This window comes from Arachis hypogaea, chromosome 20, assembly GCF_003086295.3.
Source record: "Arachis hypogaea cultivar Tifrunner chromosome 20, arahy.Tifrunner.gnm2.J5K5, whole genome shotgun sequence".
NCBI lineage: Eukaryota > Viridiplantae > Streptophyta > Magnoliopsida > Fabales > Fabaceae > Arachis > Arachis hypogaea.
This window is the reverse complement of record NC_092055.1, coordinates 115,597,412-115,615,012: the sequence shown is the minus strand read 5'-3', so window position 1 is coordinate 115,615,012 and position 17,601 is coordinate 115,597,412. Positions and strand designations below refer to the sequence as shown.

The 17,601-nt window shown below is 29.2% G+C and overlaps 1 protein-coding gene across 1 annotated transcript; it reads left to right on the top strand.

Annotated features, from left to right (window-relative positions):
• Window positions 1-9,469: 9,469 nt before the first annotated feature.
• On the top strand, window positions 9,470-13,256 carry LOC112783656 (homeobox protein knotted-1-like 3). The gene is made up of 6 exons (XM_025826690.3): window positions 9,470-10,590; window positions 10,884-11,004; window positions 11,826-12,019; window positions 12,111-12,242; window positions 12,598-12,734; window positions 12,809-13,256. The coding sequence occupies exons 1-6, from the start codon at window positions 9,907-9,909 to the stop codon at window positions 12,810-12,812; spliced, it is 1,272 nt and encodes a 423-aa protein (XP_025682475.1). The 5' UTR covers window positions 9,470-9,906; the 3' UTR covers window positions 12,813-13,256.
• The last annotated feature ends 4,345 nt before the right edge of the window (window positions 13,257-17,601 follow it).

Below are 17,601 nucleotides of genomic sequence, written 5' to 3'. Positions count from 1 at the left end.
AATATTTAATTTAGATTAAAACAAAAAAGGTAATAGATTAACTATTAATTTTTTTTAAAGATTATTTACATAAAAAAATATATCACATTCATCAATAAATAAATAAATAAATAAATATATATATATATATATATATATATATAACAAGCTCTTAAAATTTTTATAAATAAAAAAATAATTAATTTTTATTCGCATAATATATAAAATAATTACTATATTATTATTATATTATAGATTAAAATTTACTAATTTAAATTTTATTTTTATTTTTAATATAAGCATTAGAAATAAATAAATTTTTTATAACAAGATGTAATGTAACAAAATATATATAATATTAATTAGTTTTTAAAAAATTATGAAAAGATGATTTTTTTAATAAAGTGTTGTTAAAAAATTAATATTATAAAAATTAATTTCAACCAATATGATATAATAGGTTATTAAATATATTTAATACAAAACACATTGAATATAAATTTTTATTGAGTTTAAATTTTAAATAATTTTTAATTGAATTTTGAATATTTTTATTTTAAAGAGTTAGAATATTTTAACATCATTTTTTTCGTATCTTTTTACTTGAGTCTTTGATTTTTTAAATTATAAACCTTATTTATAATTAAGAGTAATGTTTTAACACCACCAATTAGTCACACATATAAAAATACAAAAATAATTCTATTGTCATAATTATAATCTAACTTTATAAGTAATACAATACAATGAAACTATATATAAGTAATATAACTATATTTTATCTACATCTATAGTCACATTTCATAAATAATATAATTAAATTATATTTATGTTTATAATTAAAATATGAATAAAAATACAAAAAATTATCAGGATAGTTAATTTTTTTTGTTCATAATTTTTTTTATTATTTTTGTTGTGAAAAGTTTAATTATTTTAATAATTAATTATTTTTTAAAAAAGATAATTGAATAACACAAAAAAATCTTATTAAGAGTAATTTATTTATATATGATTAAAAAATAATTGAATAATTATATAGGTAAAAAATTAATATTATTAAAAAATAAAAATAAAATTTATTTTAAAATTAAAAATAAAGTTTATTTAAAAATAAAATTAAAAATCATGTTTTTTTTCTTTTTTCCAAAATTTACCTACAAGTAATTCTATAAATATTTTATGATGAATAAAAATATTAAACCCGTACTAAAATTTATTCTAATAAAATTTATTTTTATTCTACTAAACGTTAAATAAAGTAATAAACTATTGAAAAGAATTTTTTTTCTCCATTAGAGAAGAATGATAAACTTCCATACTTCTATTATTTTATGGCAATAATTTGGCTTGATATTTTTTATTAATAATAATAATAATAATAATAATAATAATAATAATAATAATATCACAGTAAAAAAGGAAGCACGTCACCAAATAATTTATCATCCGAATTATATATGAATCAAATTGATAATATGAGGGCTAACACTACAAAAATCGATAACAAGGTTAGGGACTTATAAAACCTTTCTTAAGATCATAGAAAAAAAAACGTTTATATTTGTGTGATATATAAAACAATTATCATATTATTATTATTATTACATTATATATATATGAGCAAAAAAAGTCCAACTGTTTTAAAGTAAAATTTTCTTTTAATATTTGATTAAATGTTCTTGTATTTAGTACTTTTTTTTTTGCACTTTCTCTTAGTTAAAAATATAATCATTATAATTTTTTAGTTATTATTGCTAGAGATGTTTACATATGGGATATGGCTGAAATTTCGATCCAATCCGCACTAAACTCATTAGATCAAATTCGATATTCACACTTTTATATTTGGATCAGATATCAAATATATCCATAAAATAAAAAATATTAAAAAAATTTATTTTTATAAAAAAGTCAATATTTTTTTGTTTACTTTTGTAAACATATTTACTTCTATCTGATTAGAGTATGGATCCGATTCGATCATCTTACAGATCAGATCATATCCTCAAATTACAGATCAGATACGGATAAATACTGTGGATTTATATGGATATGATCTAATCAATGAACACCCCTAACTACTACTATAGGTTCATTGTTGCAAAAGAATACTTCTTTTATTATAAACCATTATTAGATCTTAATTACCATTAAAACAACTTAATTGTCAACAAAGAGATAATACTTATTGGTCTCTAAAATTATGTTCGTATTTGAATCTATAGTTATAAAAACCGAACTGAATCGGCTGGTTCGACCGGAAAACTAGTGAACCGGACTAGAACCAAATCCTAGTTCGGTTCGGTTCGGTTTACTCCTTGGACCGTTTAAAGAATAAAACCGGTGTGAACCGGTAAGAACCGAACTGGTCTGCTTGAAAATTTTTTTAAAATGTCTCCACAAGGTCTCGAACCAAGAACCTTGGAGCAAAAACAACCTCTACTTGCCACTTAGCCATTGCACTTCTAAGTATTATATTTGACAAATACTAATTATATTATATACATAAATATCTAATTTAATTTAATTTTTATTTTTTCTATTTTTAAAATTAATTATACTAAAAATTTATTAATTTACTTGATCTATTTTATTGCTAGTATTGTGATTAAGGTTATTTGTTTTGATGTTAGTGTTAAAATCTACTGATATTATAGTTAGATGATAGGCTTTGTGAATTAATTATTTTTTATTGTGTCAAAATAAGATACTATTGTAGTATTAAAATTTTATGTTTTTTTTATATTAGTTATTTTTAGAAGTTGAGACTTGATTCTTCATAAAATGTTAGTGAAGATATGTATTTCAAATTTTAATTTTAAGTTTTTAACTATTTTATATTTATATTTACGTGAGACCGGTTTTATCGATTCAACCAGTGATTTATCGGTTGAACCAATAAATCAGTGAACCAGTAGCTTGACCTGTTCGATCACTGGTTCGGTTCTAACAACTATGTTTCAATCTAATTTCAAAAATTTCGATTTATTCAATTTAGTCTCCCAACTTAATAGTTATGACTCATATTGGTTCCTAATCTTATTTTTGTCACTGTCTCACAAAATCGTTAACGACATGCTGAGATAGACTAACGACTATTATATTATACATTCTAGCGACTGTTTGATGTGACAATTGAAATTTTTTTACCTTTTTTTTTTCAACTAAACACTTAAAATCCTAATATGAGTCACGGATATCTAAGTTAAAAAATCAAACTAAGTAAATTGAAACTTTAAAAATCAGATTAAAGCTCGAATATAACTTCAAAACAGAACTTTAACTTATGTAGTGATTAATTTAAATGAGAATCAAATAAATCAATATTCAACATAATTTTTATCAATGTTTTCAAATTCGAAATTTCTATACCAAAATTAACTAGAATTTTTCTTTAAATTAAAAATTTAATAAAATAGTGACTTTAATTATCTTAACCAATGTCCTAATTAATTACTTTTATGTCTTAAAAAAACTGTATATGAGAAGAAAATAATTAATTTGTCTACTTTGATAAATAGTTATTTTACTAAAATGAAAGAAACTATTTGTTTAGAATTTTTTAAGAACTAATTAATATTATATATATTTTGGGGTAAAAAACGTAAATAAGCCAAGGGAGCTGAGAAATTACGCAAATCCGCCAAACTGGAAATTGCTTCACGAATGAGCCAAAGCACATTACTATATAATTCGAACCAGGTTGGTTCGAACTACAAAAACACATAATTCGAACTAAGGTAGCTCGAATATTGATGGAACAAGTGATGCATGTAATTCGAACCTAGTTGGTTCGAACTAGAATTGAGAGTAATTCGAACTAGGTGAGTTCGAATTACACGTTTGGACGCTTCAGCAAGTAATTCGAACCTAGTTGGTTCGAATTAGTCAAAGTTTGCCTCGAATAGTAATTCGAACTATGCTATTAAAAAATTAATAATTTATTAAAAAAAATTTACTAAAAAATTTATTAAAAAAATTAATAATTTAAAATTAAAAAAATATATATTTTATTCCATACAAAATAATTAAAAAATATATTTTATTCTATACAAAATAATTTTAAAAATAGCTTAAAAGATGTTATGAGTACTATAAAAGTTTGTAATATTCTATTGATTTAGGTAAATACATGATAAAAATATTTTTTTTTTAATTTCTAAATTATTAGTGACTATATGGAGTATTTCTTTAATGTCCTAAGTCATTAGGACATTACAAATTTTATAGTACTTCTAACATTTTTTAAACCATTTTTTAAACCATTTTTTAAATTATTTTGCATAGAATAAATATTTTTTTGTGGTATAATTTAAATAAATTTATTAAAAAATATTCATAATAATTTTTTAATAAAATTATTTAAATTATATGGTGAGATATTACATGATTCAAATTACGTATGTGGAAGTTCGAATCACTCTGATTCAAATTATATGGTGAGCAATTCGAATTCTATACAATACTCTTCTGCCCATTCTTGATAGCTAATAAATATTTTTTAATAAATTTATTTAAATTATACCACAAAAAAAATATTTTATTCTATGCAAAATAATTTAAAAAATGGCTTAAAAATTTTTAGAAGTACTATAAAAATATGTAATGTCCTAATGACTTAGGACATTAAAGAAATACTCTACATAGTCACTAATAATTTAGAAATTAAAGAAAAAATATTTTTATCATGTATTTACCTAAATCACTAGAATGTTACAAACTTTTATAGTACTCATAACATCTTTTAAGCCATTTTTTAAAATTATTTTGTATAGAATAAAATATATTTTTTTATTATTTTGTATGGAATAAAATATTTTTTTTCATTTCTAAATTATTATTGACTATGTAGAATATTTTATTTAAAATTTGAGTACATTCATGTATTTACCTAAGTTATTAGAACATTACAAATTTTTATAGTACTCCTAACATTTTTTAAGCCATTTTTTTAAATTATTTTGCATAGGATAAAATATTATTTGTAGTATAATTTAAAAAAATTATTAAAAAAATTTATTAAAAAATATTCATGAGCTATTAAAAATGGACAGAAAAGTATTGTATGAAATTCGAATTGATAGCTCATTAATATTTTAAAAAAGTATCGTAATTAAATATTTTGTTAGCTTTTTTTTAACGTATGAAATAAAATATATATTTTTTAATTTTTAAATTATTAATTTTTTAACAGCATAATTCGAATTACTATTCGAGGCAAACTTTGACTAATTCAAACCAACTAGGTTCGAATTACTTGCTGAAGCGTCCAAACGTGTAATTCGAACTCACCTAGTTCGAATTACTCTCAATCCTAGTTAGAACCAACTAGGTTCGAATTACATGCATCACTTGTTCCATCAATATTCGAGCTACCTTGGTTCGAATTATGTGTTTTTGTAGTTCGAACCAACCTGGTTCGAATTATATAGTAATGTGCTTTGGCTCATTCGTGAAGCAATTTCCAGTTTGGCGGATTTGCGTAATTTCTCATCTCCCTTGGCTTATTTACGTTTTTTACCCTTATTACACTACATTTAGTTATAAAAATTTTATTTATTTCTAATACTTATATTAAAAATAAAAAAAATTTAAATTTGTGAATCTTAATATATAATATAATAATAATATAGTAATTATTTTATATATTGTGCTAATATAAATTAATTATTTTTTATTTATAAAAATTTTAAGAGCTTGTTATATATATATATATATATATATATATATATTGATGAATGTAATATATTTTTTTATGTAAATAATCTTTTAAAAAAATCTAATAGTTAATTTATTATTGTTTTTGTTTTAGTTCAAATTAAATATTTTTTATTGTTTTTGGAAAGAAAATCTTTTGAGAAATTTAATAATATGTGATGAGAAACACCGAATAAATTATAGTGGCCTCCAACATGATTACTATCTGATTTTAGTCTTTTAAATCAAAGATAAATGTTCGTGTAATTATCATCTCATCTAATAATCATATCGATCCCCATAATACAATTAGAGAAAAAAAATCTCCTTGTTTATTACCCATGATGGATTCATGTGTTATGATTGAATTAGAAAAGTTTATTTACTATTTGCCCAAAGAATAATATGTGGCATTGTTTATGACAAAAAGTAAAGAGAAAAAGAAAAATGTCATTACCTTTTTTTTTTCTCTCAAATTTTTCCTTCCAGTTTACCGACACTTCACAGTTTGCTGTATGATAATACGAGCAATTAATGTGCATACACCGATACACGTACACCTCAAAAATCCTATTTCATTTGATATTCAGTTCAATTTCTAAATGGAGAAGCCTTTTTGTTAGTGTCTATTTGTCTGATTTGATTTCATGCATGACTGTTTTTAACACAATAATTCTCAAAGTAAATAACAGAATATTATCAATACTGAATTTGACAACAGTAAAAACTTATGTAGAGTGCATGAATAAAGCATATGTAAATTATAACAAAGTTTGGATATACTGTATGTGGATAGTTATATCTGATTTAAATATTTTGTTATATTTTCTAGTCAAAGAGAATAGTCTGGTTGGACGCTACATGTAAATACACATCATATGTTGCAGAATTTAAATACGAAATCTTATTAACGGGGTTACTTGGAAGGAAACAAAGATATATAAAAAGATATAGTGTCGGTAAAAAAACATTGCTCAAAGTAACACTGTTCAGTGTTCATTTAGACTTATATATTTTGCGTGTGGAGTTTGTATTCGGAAACTAACCAAACTTCTTGGTCCTTAGTTTATGCTTTACGGCGAAACACAGCAACCCTTTCTGGACCTAACAATGTTAAAATAGATTTCAAAATCATATGGGGAAAAAGAAAAGAAATTAAAATAAGATCTATTTTGTCTACCACGTGATCCATTATTTTCCAAATTGATTTGACTTACTCCGCGAAATTTAAATGTGTGGTAGCATATAATCGAAAAAAGCATTTTCTTACATTATTATTGGCTCTACTATTGGTGAGCATCTTATTATCGGTGACTAAAAGTAAAGGTTGCATGAGTCTAGTTAATACAGAAAAAGAGAAAAATGAAAATGTTTATATTACACTACTACATAGATTTAAAAACCAACCAATATATTTTGAGTTTAATTAGGATCGAATGAACGTAGATTTACTTGCGTTTATACCCGATGACTATTTTGTTACACACATGTAGCTAGCCTTCGTTTCGAGTTTATGGTAAAAACCTAAAGAATGGTAAAATAATATTGTTGGAAAAACTGTAAAAGCAAGTATATATGCTCAACCAAACTAAGAAAATAACACCTACATATATCATAAAGAAGAATGCTAGGGGCAGCAATTTTGGTGTTTTGTAACCATCAATTGGCCATCAATAGTGTTTTTAATGGTGTGAGATTACATCTAATGGTGGGAGATCATTCACTTTTGTTTTGATGGTTAAGTGCTGGCCAGAAAACACAAAAGTTGCTGGCCCCTAGACTTTTTCTATCATATATGTGTTATGGGCTATGGCAACAACTGCAAACCGTTGTCGTTAACAATAATAAGTGTTAACTGTCAATTCGTACTCAAAACATTCAGTGGCTTATAAAAAAAAATTTTAAAAATATTATTGACAAAATAACTTTTAAATAATTTAAAAATACGACAAAAAATATCAATAAATATTATATTTTTTATAAATAATAAAAAATTTATATTTAATAAACAAATTATCCATTATATCTAAATATTTATGACATTTGAATAAATATTTACAACCTATTGTTACCGTTAAAATAGACAATAGCTTAAAGTGGAATATACTAGTGTTACCTAGGGGTGCACAGACCCGGCCCGGCCCGAAGGCCCGGCCCGGTCCCGAATACTTTTGGGGCTAATTTGGTGTGATTTCATCGGGTTTAGGGCCGGGTAAGGATCTCAAAAATAGACCCGGTCATTATTTCGGGTCGGGTCCGGGCCATAGCTCGGGTCACCCGAAGTCGGCCCGGTGACCCGGTCATCATACACAATTAATATTTTGTGTTATTAGTGATGGATCATGACTATTCTTATGTGGAATTTAAGTATTGTAAATCTTAATATTTTGTGTTATTAGTCATTATAAAACTATAAGTTAATGTTTTATGTTTAGAATGCATAAGACTTTAGACTAATGCATAATATTGTGTTATTTGTATTGATTTAAATATTTGGTATTATTAGACAATATTAGTATTGATTGTGGTTATACTTTAGTATTGATTGTGGTTATGCTTTAATTTTGAAGAATGGTTGGTTCTTGTTATATTTTTCTAAGTGAATTTTACCATGTTAAATAATGGTTGGAGTCTTGAAAATTTGGATATTTTTACATGCTAGCTTACAAGAAGGTATCAACGTAATGTAATGTTAACGGCCCGGTTTTCACCCGGTTTCACCCGGTTTTTACCCGGTATAATTGTGGCCCGAAAGTGTATTGGTTTCATCGGGTCTAGGGCCGGATTCGAGTCTAATAAATAGACCCGGTGTATATTTCGGGCCGGGTCTGGGTCACATCAAACCCGGCTTCACCCGGCCCATGTGCACCCCTAGTGTTACCTGATAGATTAGGAAATGGTTAGATGGTTACTCTACATTTATGGCCCAATGAATGCCAATGAAAAAGAAGAAAAGAAAAAGGTTCCCTTTACTATTACGATAGAGTGATAGACAACGTGTCATAATGGTTAAACTATAATTGGCAATAGCGTTAAATTTTATTAAGGCTACGGTTTTGGGTGTTGCTAAGCTTAGTGTTGTCTTCTGTACCCTGAAAATTCAAAGAGCGTTTTTCCACTAATAATCTTTTGAACTTTATTGATAATTTGTTATTCACTTATTGAATAATATTTTGAAAAGAAGTGTGAAAAGAATACATGCATGGTTTTTCCACATAGATTTATTTAGTATTAATTTTCACTATCAATTACTTAGTAGATGTTTCTGTAAGTTTTCCACAGGAAGTCTCTTTTTTTAACCAATACAAAAAATCAACACCATGGATAGATGGTGATAAAGTTTTGAAAGAAAAACCCATCATGAATCATGATGGTTATAATTAAATAATTTTCATGTGATTAAGAAAAGAAAAAAAAAACAACTTTTTTTTCCAAGCACTTTGATTATTTAAAAAAAAATAAAAATATTAATACATACAAAAACTTAAGAAAATTTTTATGGTGTCTATCAATTGTTGTCTAACTTTTGCCTAACTTATTTTTTGTGATAAATTTTGAATTTTTAAAAATAATTTATTTTTATATCTTTTAAATTAAATATAAATTTTTAAACTTTTTTAATAAATATACACCACTTTTTAGGCACCATAACATTCACAAAAACTTAATTATTAAATTCGTCACTAAATATATATTAATTAATTTATTTTTAATATATATTTTATATTTTAATGTATATTTTTTTTATGACATTTCTTTTAATGTATATTTAATATCGATAACTGAATTTTCGTAGATAACATAGTTGAAAAGAAAATTTGACAAGAATTTCAGATAGTATAAAATAGAGGGAAGAAGTTAGTTTGGCAAACGGGCCTAGTAATATTGGCGGTGACCGGAAAACCAATTTGCAGCAGAAGAGAAACGGAAAAAACAAGGCCTTGTTGTAAGAATTTAGAGTTCAATATACAAATACAAGGCAATACCAGGTTTCATAGCCACAGAAAAGAAAACGGCACCCTCTTCCCTAGCTAGCTAGCTAGCTCCTACTCTATTCTCTTTCTCTCAACTGAATTTTCCTTCACCGTAATAGCAGCTAGCTACTAACACTAAGTCACTAATAATAAGTAATAACCATAACCATACTCTACGCTTTGATTCTATTTAGTTAGTTAATTAGTTAGTTAGTTAGTTAGAATTGTTTGTTTCTTTTAACTCTAACGGCATATGGCATACCATAACCACCACCTCTCTCAAGACCTTTCACCACTTCACCACCAACATTTCAGTGACCAACAGCAACCTCAACCGCTCTCAGATAACACTGCTATACTTTCCGACCACCTCTCCCCCACTGACCCCACCGCCAAATCCCCCTCCGATCCTCACCCCAACTGGCTCAACAACGCCCTTCTCCGCACCCACTACACCAACAACGATACCAACGCCACCAATTTTCTCAACCTCCACACCGCCGCCTCTGCTTCTGACTCCTCCGCCGCCGCCGCCGCAGCTGCTTCACAATCCTCCGCTCAGTGGCTCGCCCGCCCTGTCCTCCACCGCAACCACAGCGAGGTCATCGACGACGTCGCCCCCCTGTCCAACAACGAATCGCCTGATATGAAGGTTGCCGGCGACGGCAAGGGGGAGGTGGTGACTGTGGAGAGCGGCGGCGAGGGCGGAGGTGGGTTGGTGAACTGGCAGAATGCTCGGTACAAGGCGGAGATTCTGTCACACCCGCTTTACGAGCAGCTTCTGTCGGCACACGTGGCGTGCCTGCGGATCGCCACGCCGGTGGACCAGTTACCGAGGATCGACGCTCAGTTGGCTCAGTCCCAGAATGTGGTGGCCAAGTACTCTTCCTTCGCTCACGCTCCTCTCGGCGATGACAAAGAGCTCGACCAGTTCTTGGTAAACTCCTTCTGTTCTCCATTCATTCCCACAGCTTTTTTCTTTAAGCGTTTTCCGTGTTTTATGATACGGTATTAAAATTTATATAATCAAGACTTCCATCCTTGTTGATTTCGTGTCGAATCTCAAATTTGGATAATTATTATTCATAATTGAGATGGTTTTGTAGTCATATATATCTATTATGGCAGTGGGCTTGAACAATAGTATTTCTATTTTATTTGTAATTCATTAATTCCAGAATTGTGTTCTTTATTTTAATATGATTTCATGGTTGGTGCTGATTGTTGCAGTCACACTATGTTTTGTTGCTCTGTTCCTTCAAAGAACAACTCCAACAACATGTTCGTGTCCATGCAATGGAAGCAGTAATGGCTTGCTGGGAGATTGAGCAATCCTTACAAAGTCTAACAGGTGCAATAATTGCGTTCTTTTTTCATTTTTCATCTTAAAAAAATAAAAATAAAAACACTAGGAATAAAGGTTGGTTGGTCACAGTGGTAAATTGAAAATAACTTGTACCAAAATTCTTGTCTAACCATTGTGTGCTCCCTCAACGATGTTCCTGATATCAAGGAACCAACCAAGCAGTGACTGGCTCACCCAAACACATTACCTATTTTTGAGCAACTTCCACAAAACTGCTGAGTCAGGTTCATGTCCCTCTATAATTGGCACAACATATTATGTACCTTGATAAAAAAAACCTTTAGCTGAACTTTGGGAGTCTTTAAAATATATTTATATATCTATTTTTTTATAGGAACATAGCACAGAGTTCTTGCTGTTTTTAATTCATATTCAGAACAATGAATTCCCCGGGATAGCAACTAAAGTTTGGGTCTAACCTCATGTTCAAAGTTTCTGACAAGTTAAAATACCGGTCAATTTAGGTGTGCACAATAAATGATATCAAAGTCCTTGAGTTTTGGTAGACTAAATGGAACAGGGGGACATGAGTAACAGTTTCCCGTATAAACATCCGTTAACTACTTGATTAAAATTGGAATGTATGTAGCATAATAAGGACATAATGATTGTAATTTCTGTGATGTATAAAGTCTATAATAAAAAGGCTTTACAATGTCTTGCTTAGTTTGCCAAACTATCTTATGTTTTTGAAGTAGACAAATGACCAGGAAAATCAAATTGCATATTTGCATAGTCCTTTTTCGCAATTGGATGAGTGTACTAAAGCTATGATTTCTTTCTACATGCTATGTGATCGATGACAGGAGTTTCGCCAGGGGAAGGTACCGGAGCAACAATGTCCGATGATGAAGATGACCAAGTAGACAGTGATGCCAATCTGTTTGATGGTGGTTTGGATGGTTCTGATAGCATGGGATTTGGCCCTCTTGTTCCAACAGAGAATGAGAGATCCCTTATGGAACGTGTAAGACATGAATTGAAGCATGAACTGAAACAGGTAATAAGGGTTATAGACTTCAAACTTAAACTCTCCTAATTTTAAATCCTTTTCCATGTGATTGATCTCTCAAATTCTCTTTATCATGTAGGGTTATAAGGATAAAATTGTGGACATAAGAGAGGAAATTTTGCGCAAAAGACGAGCCGGAAAACTTCCCGGTGACACCACCTCTGTTCTTAAAGCATGGTGGCAATCACATTCCAAGTGGCCTTACCCTACAGTAAGAACTCAACACTTGCTCTACTAATGTTTGGTGAAATCATTCTCGAATTTCAACGTTCATTATCTGAAAATTGACTTTTGTTAAACATTTTTTTTTCTTAAAAAACAAAGCAGTTTGTCATATATAAGTCAAAGCACAGGAATAAGGACTACACATTTTGTCTAAGATTATGCCTATTATATGGTCCACACGCTAATGTTAGCGCTGTAGTAACCTTAGAATATATTATGATATTCCTATTACTCATGTAGCTGGTCCTGGAATTTTACTATATTTTATTTTTCCAAAGCTACTATTCTGAAGTCAATACTACCTGCTATGTAACAAGTGGCTCATTGTTTTGGTTTTTCAGGAGGAAGATAAGGCAAGGTTGGTGCAGGAAACAGGATTGCAATTGAAGCAGATCAATAATTGGTTCATCAACCAAAGGAAGAGGAACTGGCACAGTAATCCTTCAACTTCTACTTCCTTGAAGAGCAAGCGCAAAAGGTATTCCAATAATCACAATATTTACATGATCCTTCTTTCCAGTCTTAATAATAATAACAAAACTAATAATGCAGGTGATAATAGTGCTGAATGATACATATAAATGGAGGGAAACTGAATCAATCAATCATTGGCTATGTACTCTGTTAGTGCATGGCAATGGATTCAAGGAAAGGCAATCACTTTTGGCTGCTTCTTTTCATGGAACATCTATGTATGTTTACACTATAAGGAGCAAATATTTGGAGGCCTTCAGCACCTTTGAAGCATGAAAATTAGGGAGCTCAATTAGGAACAATCACAATTTAATGACTTTGAATTATATATAGTAAGGGGTCGGGATTATAGGGGTACAGTAATAATCTGTGCATTTTGATCTTGAAGTTGGTATTTCGTTCCTATATGTGAAGGTCATTTTCTTGCAGAAAATGATATAGATGTATAGTTATTATATACTATATAGTACGTATTTACTTTTTATACTTAAACGATGATAGTTGCCCAGATGGTATGGGTTTCGCATGATGCTTCTTCAGGTGATCGTAAAGTCATAATCATGGCATGAAACAACTTGAGTGAATTAGAAAAGGGTGAAAAGAGTTCATAATTTTTTTTTACCCGGGTGTGGTTGGAGGATATCTACATATTGGTATTTGTGCTTTGTTTTGAGGGGTGGGACAAATTTCTTTTATGCATGCTATGCGACCAAACTATATGTTATTTAGTTGAGGAATCATATTAGTATTTTTTTTAATACATTTTATTTTTTTACTTTTTATTTTTAGTATTAAAAATAATCGATAAAAATAAAAAAAAATAAAAAATTGTCTCTTATACAATAAAAGAAGTGTAAAAAAATTATATAAAAATAAGACAACTATCATTTCTCTTAAACAAATATCAAAAATAAAATAACTCACTAATGTGTATGTGCGTCCTCCCGGAACTCAATTGTTATTATGCAAGTGTATTAGGAATAAAAAGAAGAAAATGAATTGATTTGATCTGAAAATTTGATGAATTATATTTTGAAAAATATTTGAGAATTATTAAAATTTATTATTTTTAATTATTAATTAGTCATCAATGTTTAAATGTATAAAATAAAGTATATTATTAAATTATTAGACTAAAAAAATTATACTAAATAAATTGAATTGATGGTTAAATGATGATAAAAAAATAATAAATTTTGTTAATGGCTACTAGGATTTTTCTTATATTACAAATAAACTCAAATAATCCTTTATTTTATTTTTTTTCCAGAATTTAGTAAGAATTGAAATGATTTAATATATTACAATTCTGTTAGGAAGACAATAGAGAATCTAAACAATGTGAACAATGGACTTCGAATTTGGCCCAATATAAAGAAAAAAAAAAGGTAAGAAAACTCCCCAAATTACCTAAGCCCAAAAAACCCAAACAGTTATTTCAAAAAATTAACCATCCAACCCTAATTTACGAAAGAAATTTATCCAAACACCCTCCCTCAAAATCATTTGCCACCCTCACCCTCAATAATCATCTCACCTCTTCGACGTTAGAAGCTCCCTCACCAGTTATCATCGTCCACCCCTGTAGCCCCCCTCCCCATCACCATCGCAAAATCGTCATCAAACAACTATCCACGTAGTTACTAAAATAATCATCCGACTACCTAGTGAAATGAACATCCAGCATTTGTTAATTGTATATACTTAAACTGAATCGAACAAAATAACAATCCAATTAAGAATTAAAATAATCATCTACATACCTAGTAAATTGAACATTCAGCACATTTGCGGGATGGAGAGAGTCGACGGCGACGCATGGAGGCAGGGGAGGAGATCCGATGACGGAGCAGCCACGCAACAACAACTTCGGCTAGGAGAGGTTGCGAATCTACTTTGTGGGCTTCGAACCCGAACACGCAACGGTCAAAGATGAAAGAGGAGGAGTCGAATCGGTGGGAGGAAGGGTGGCGTCGATGAGGTGCGGCACAGCAGCAACCACGACGCGACGAGGAGGACAGATAACGGGGATAACATGCATCTCGAACTGCACGACGGGAGGCGGTGGCCTGCAGTGGGGCCTACACGGCCGGCGGCAGGTGGACAGCGGTAACAAGGATGCACGGGGCTACTGCGGCTCGATCTCCCATTGCTACGGAGCAAGCAAAACGCGGAGAGGCTAGGCGTCGTCAACGGGAGGCTGGGTGGTGTCAGCGGGAGGATGGACGGCGTCAGCTAGGCGGTGTCTGACTGGACAGTGGAAAAGTGTTGCGGCGCCGAGGTGACTCTGCGGACCAGAGATCGCAAATGGAAAATGGGAGATTAGCGTGATATTAGGAGTAACTGTGCCAATTGTGATTTGGTTTAATTGCAAATCCTTGTTTTTCAAATTTCAAAATCTGAAATTAAAAATAATTAATTAATAATCTGATATCTAAATCTGGTTAGTTCGTTAAGATTTGGATTAAGAGTTTGACATGGGAATAAATGATGAATTAGGTGTAAGTAGATTAGGTCTTGTTTTTATTCTATATCTTATGATATAAATCATTGTCCTTTAATAGAAAGAAGAGATTGGCTAAAATGAAGGAAGCAGCTAAAGTTTTGAAGTTTGGATCTTTGGTTCCCATTTCAAAATCTGGTTTCTTTCGAGAGGTTTCATAGGCTTCCTTTAATGTTTAGGTGATTGTCATCCTTTATAAAGATGGTATGCTACATGACATTTCTAAGTTCAAATTTTAGAAAATATTTTTGAACACCACACGTTCTCATATAATATCTATAAATTACTTGGGTGATCCAAATTTGTTTAATCTTATTGTTATGCTTCTTGTGCTGATTGCTGAAATCTATTATACTTTTATTTTTGACAGTATTGTTAAATGTGAAGTTTTGATGCAATTCTTTGAAAAATTGGCTACATTCTACAACAAAATTTGTCAAAATAATATCAACGGACTACATTCTCAACTATTCGGATCGAAATCTGTCCACCGTATTGGTATACAACAATGAAGCACTCAAGGAAAACTATGTTGGCTTGCGTAGTTTTAGACGAAGATGCACTCTTGAAGGGATTTGATTGATTTTATCTCATGAAAGCTGTTGCTTTTGCCATTTGGACAAGTAAAAGTTTTAATAGATTCCGAATTTTGGTTCCAAGGTTTTACTCGGTTTTGGTTAATAGCAAGTTTTTGTGTTATGGTCTAATTCTTTTTTTTCAATATGATTCTTTAGATTAGTAGGTAATTATTTTTTTGTGCATAGATCAATTATATCTTATAAATTTAGGATATGTTTGAATTTTGCTATTACTCAATCTTTGGATTAAGTTATATTGTATCTATTATATCGAGCAATAATTAGTTACGATAATATATAGGTCAGTAATAACTTATATTATTTTCTGTCATATAATTGACAAATTAAAGGACATTAGTAATATAGAATTATAACATATAGGGGAAGGATAAATTAGTGTATAAAATAATAAAAAATAACTTAATAATTTGACTTTCAAAAAATATAGTAAAAATATCTAAAAAAATATTTATCATTCCCAACTATCTTTATATTCTACTTCCACCCTACTCCTATATTTCCAAGTATTCTTTTGGATTATGGGACTTAAATCGTTGTTCTCCTCTAAAACTAGATTCACAGAAAATCTCATTCATGTGGAGTCGTTAATCTGATTAGAATACCAATAATATAATTATAATTAGAAGTGTGTTAAAAAATAATGTTAAAAATACAAATATTATAGATATTACCTAAATTTTGAAGTCATCATCTAAATTACATTCTCTCATCCAGTTCGTCACCCAAACTCCGCTATCATTCCTAAGATATAAAGCATTCAATAAATAATTATTATATACATGCAAAATATAAACTATTGAATTTGTTATAATATTTTAAAAAAATAATGAGAAGACTTACAATCTATTTTTTTGAGTGGGTAGGCTAAAAAGTGTGGTAGTCAAAATCTGGAGTAATTTATAAGTTTAAACTTATAATAGTAAAAAATATAATCATCTAACATGGCTTTTAAATAAGTTGCATATACAAGAGTTAATTGTATGTGATTTAAATTGACTAAAAGTACTAGTTATAACAAACGATTATTTAAATTATTTAGCGATTCAAGATGATTGAGTATTGGTTTAGAACAAACAATTACCACTTTAATTGTGTTTCTTTTGCATTGTTGATATTTTTCGACACAAGGTAGTGAATCCAACAAGATTAGATGATGACTCGTAAAGTCAACAATAATTAAATACCAATATGGATTCTCATAGATAGGGGGATAAAAACATGCAATTAACCTTAAATCATTATAAATATTAGGAAATTAAAATATTATATTGATAGAAAATAAATTGTTCATTTGTACCCTTATGACATGGCTAACTTTCTGTGATATATAAGTTCCAAAGAAATCATAGATAACTTCGACCGGTTTGTATTTGTCACTTAAAGCATATCGCTGCAAACACAAAAATACTTGTTAAATCAAAATATATTTTAAATTTAACATCTATTTTTTAATTGATAATTTTAAACTTTACTCGTGTGAGTATATAACATGATTTGGTCTAGAAGTAAGAACTTTTCTATAAATTGGTATATCCATACAAAATATTGGCCTAAAATATTAACTAATAATTTAAAGATATTGTAGGAATAAATTTACTGCGAAATGCCCAGGCATGAACCTTCATTCCTACATCAAAATACATGTGTCATCATAAGTGTAACCAGGTTTATAACCTATAATATATTAAATTGATATATAAAACATGTTTATAGGTAAAATACAAATCATAAACAAAAAATATAATTACAAGAAAAAAGGTAATATGCAT

Bases quoted from the DNA above. Each gene is read 5' to 3' on its own strand.
- LOC112783656 (XM_025826690.3), top strand. From the start codon at position 9,907: ATGGCATACCATAACCACCACCTCTCTCAAGACCTTTCACCACTTCAC. The intron at 10,591-10,883 runs GTAAACTCCTTC...TGATTGTTGCAG, and splicing joins AAGAGCTCGACCAGTTCTTG to TCACACTATGTTTTGTTGCT. The intron at 12,243-12,597 runs GTAAGAACTCAA...TTGGTTTTTCAG, and splicing joins CCAAGTGGCCTTACCCTACA to GAGGAAGATAAGGCAAGGTT.